This window comes from Pelobates fuscus, chromosome 2 (genome assembly GCF_036172605.1).
Source record: "Pelobates fuscus isolate aPelFus1 chromosome 2, aPelFus1.pri, whole genome shotgun sequence".
Taxonomy (NCBI): Eukaryota; Metazoa; Chordata; class Amphibia; order Anura; family Pelobatidae; genus Pelobates; species Pelobates fuscus.
In genome coordinates, this window is record NC_086318.1 from 13,172,139 (window position 1) to 13,174,099 (window position 1,961).

General features: G+C 35.0%; 1 protein-coding gene across 1 annotated transcript; it reads right to left on the reverse strand.

The window, feature by feature from the left end:
• Positions 1–341: 341 nt before the first annotated feature.
• LOC134586083 (olfactory receptor 1J4-like) lies at positions 342–1,262 on the reverse strand. Its single transcript, XM_063441593.1, has one exon. The coding sequence runs from the start codon at positions 1,260–1,262 to the stop codon at positions 342–344; it is 921 nt and encodes a 306-aa protein (XP_063297663.1).
• Positions 1,263–1,961: the final 699 nt, after the last annotated feature.

Here is a 1,961-nt window from a genome sequence, read left to right on the forward strand (position 1 = left end):
CTTTATTGATCTGTTACAGACAGGGAATTGTAGTCTTCACTCCCTACATCCGTCTGCATTTGTATAATTTTATTGTAATACAGATTTTGTATGTTTGTCATTTCCAAATATGAAGTTTTTATGTATTACAAAACCTGCAACATGTTTACTAAAATGTTTGTAATTGCTTCTTTACTGTGGTAAAATCTGTTATGGCACTCATTTCTTTTTTTTAACCAGATCACAGATGGCCTTTAGGTTGATCTTGTGTTGTTCTTGAGTTTTACGCTAATTATTCTCACTTGGCCTCTGCGACATTGAACTGATGTTGATTTACTAAGTCATAGTTCTTCTTGATGTAATCACCGCAATATTGCTAACCGTCTCATAGCTCTGAGCACATCTTTATTTTTCAGACTGTAGATTAAAGGGTTTAGCAGATGGGTGACTACAACATAGAATACTGATACTATCTTGTCTCTGTTATCATCAACAGAAGATGATGGTTGCATGAACATAACCGTAGCTATCACATAAAACATTGCTACAACGATCAGATGTGAAAGACAAGTGGAAAAAGCTTTGTATCGCCCAGACTGGATTCGTAATATTGAAGCCATTATTTTATAGTAAGAGAAAATAATGAGAATGAGTGGGATAAGCAGAAGTGCTGTACTTCCAAACAATATCAAGATATCAAATAAAGAGTTATCATTACAGGACAAGAGCATCAGTGAAGGTATCACACAGAAGAAATGGTTGATTGTATTAGGTCCACAAAATGTTAAGCTACATAAAAGGAATGTGTCAGCTGATGACATAACACAGCTCACTGTCCATGTAACTGCAATCATCCATGTACAAGCTGATCTATTCATAACCATGTGATAGCGGAGAGGTTTACATATTGCAATAAAACGATCGTAGGCCATAAAAACCAGGAGGATACCTTCAATTAATCCCAGAAGAAGACTAAAAAATATCTGGGTTGCACAACCTGCAAACAAAATACTTTTATCCCCATATAAGAAATTCAGAAGCATCTTTGGAACGCTGACTGAAGGGCCACCAAGGTTAACAATGGACAGATTAACGAGGAAAAAATACATAGGGTTATGTAGATGGCGGTCAACGCTCACAGCCAGAATAAGAAGACAATTAGCAGCCAGAGAGGCTATGTAGGCAACCAGGAAGATGATAAATAATATAATTTGTACACTGGGGTCACTGGACAGTCCGAGAAGAATGAATTCTGTCACCGTACTGCGATTCCTACTGTTCATTTTATTTGGGGACCATTTACAGGGAATCACCTGGGGCTGTGGATAGAAACACCAATACAAATTGAATAAACTGATCTTAATTTATATTCCGTATTTAGTGGCTGCACAGTGATATCACTTGTTAAATAGTTTGCTGCAATCTGGTGTTTCATTTATTCTGGCATTAAAGTCATTAAATATGTTAAATAATGTATAAGCACAATGTAAACAACTGGCATGTTAGGTCTTGTGTACTTATATGCAGAAAAACAATAATTCTAATAATTTTACTACTGAACCAATTGTAATAAGTGATGGAGCAACACCTCAAACATTCTGATCTTTTCTCTAATCTGCCAGGATTATGGAAACACATGGTGAGATAATATGTTATTATAAAGTTTCATTTTATATGGCTTCTTCTCTATCAGATCCTACATTCTGCTATATGATAAAAGTAACAGTAAACTAAACACAAGCATGCTTTTAATATTCCTTTATTAAGGACTCCTTCCTCTGTAGACTTAATTATGCACCTCATTTTTCCTTACTCTGAGATATATACATTTATAAAAAGCTAAAAAGATCAAAATCAATGTTTAAACCTTCAGGGGCAAGCATTTTTAACCGGAACACCCAATACATTTCTTTCTAACCCCACAGTTTTTTAAATCACCTCCCCTCCATAGTATTTTACATTTTTGAATTCCAATGCATTTT

Excerpts from the sequence above, each read along its gene's own strand:
- LOC134586083 (XM_063441593.1), bottom strand. The coding sequence starts at position 1,262 with ATGAACAGTAGGAATCGCAGTACGGTGACAGAATTCATTCTTCTCGGA.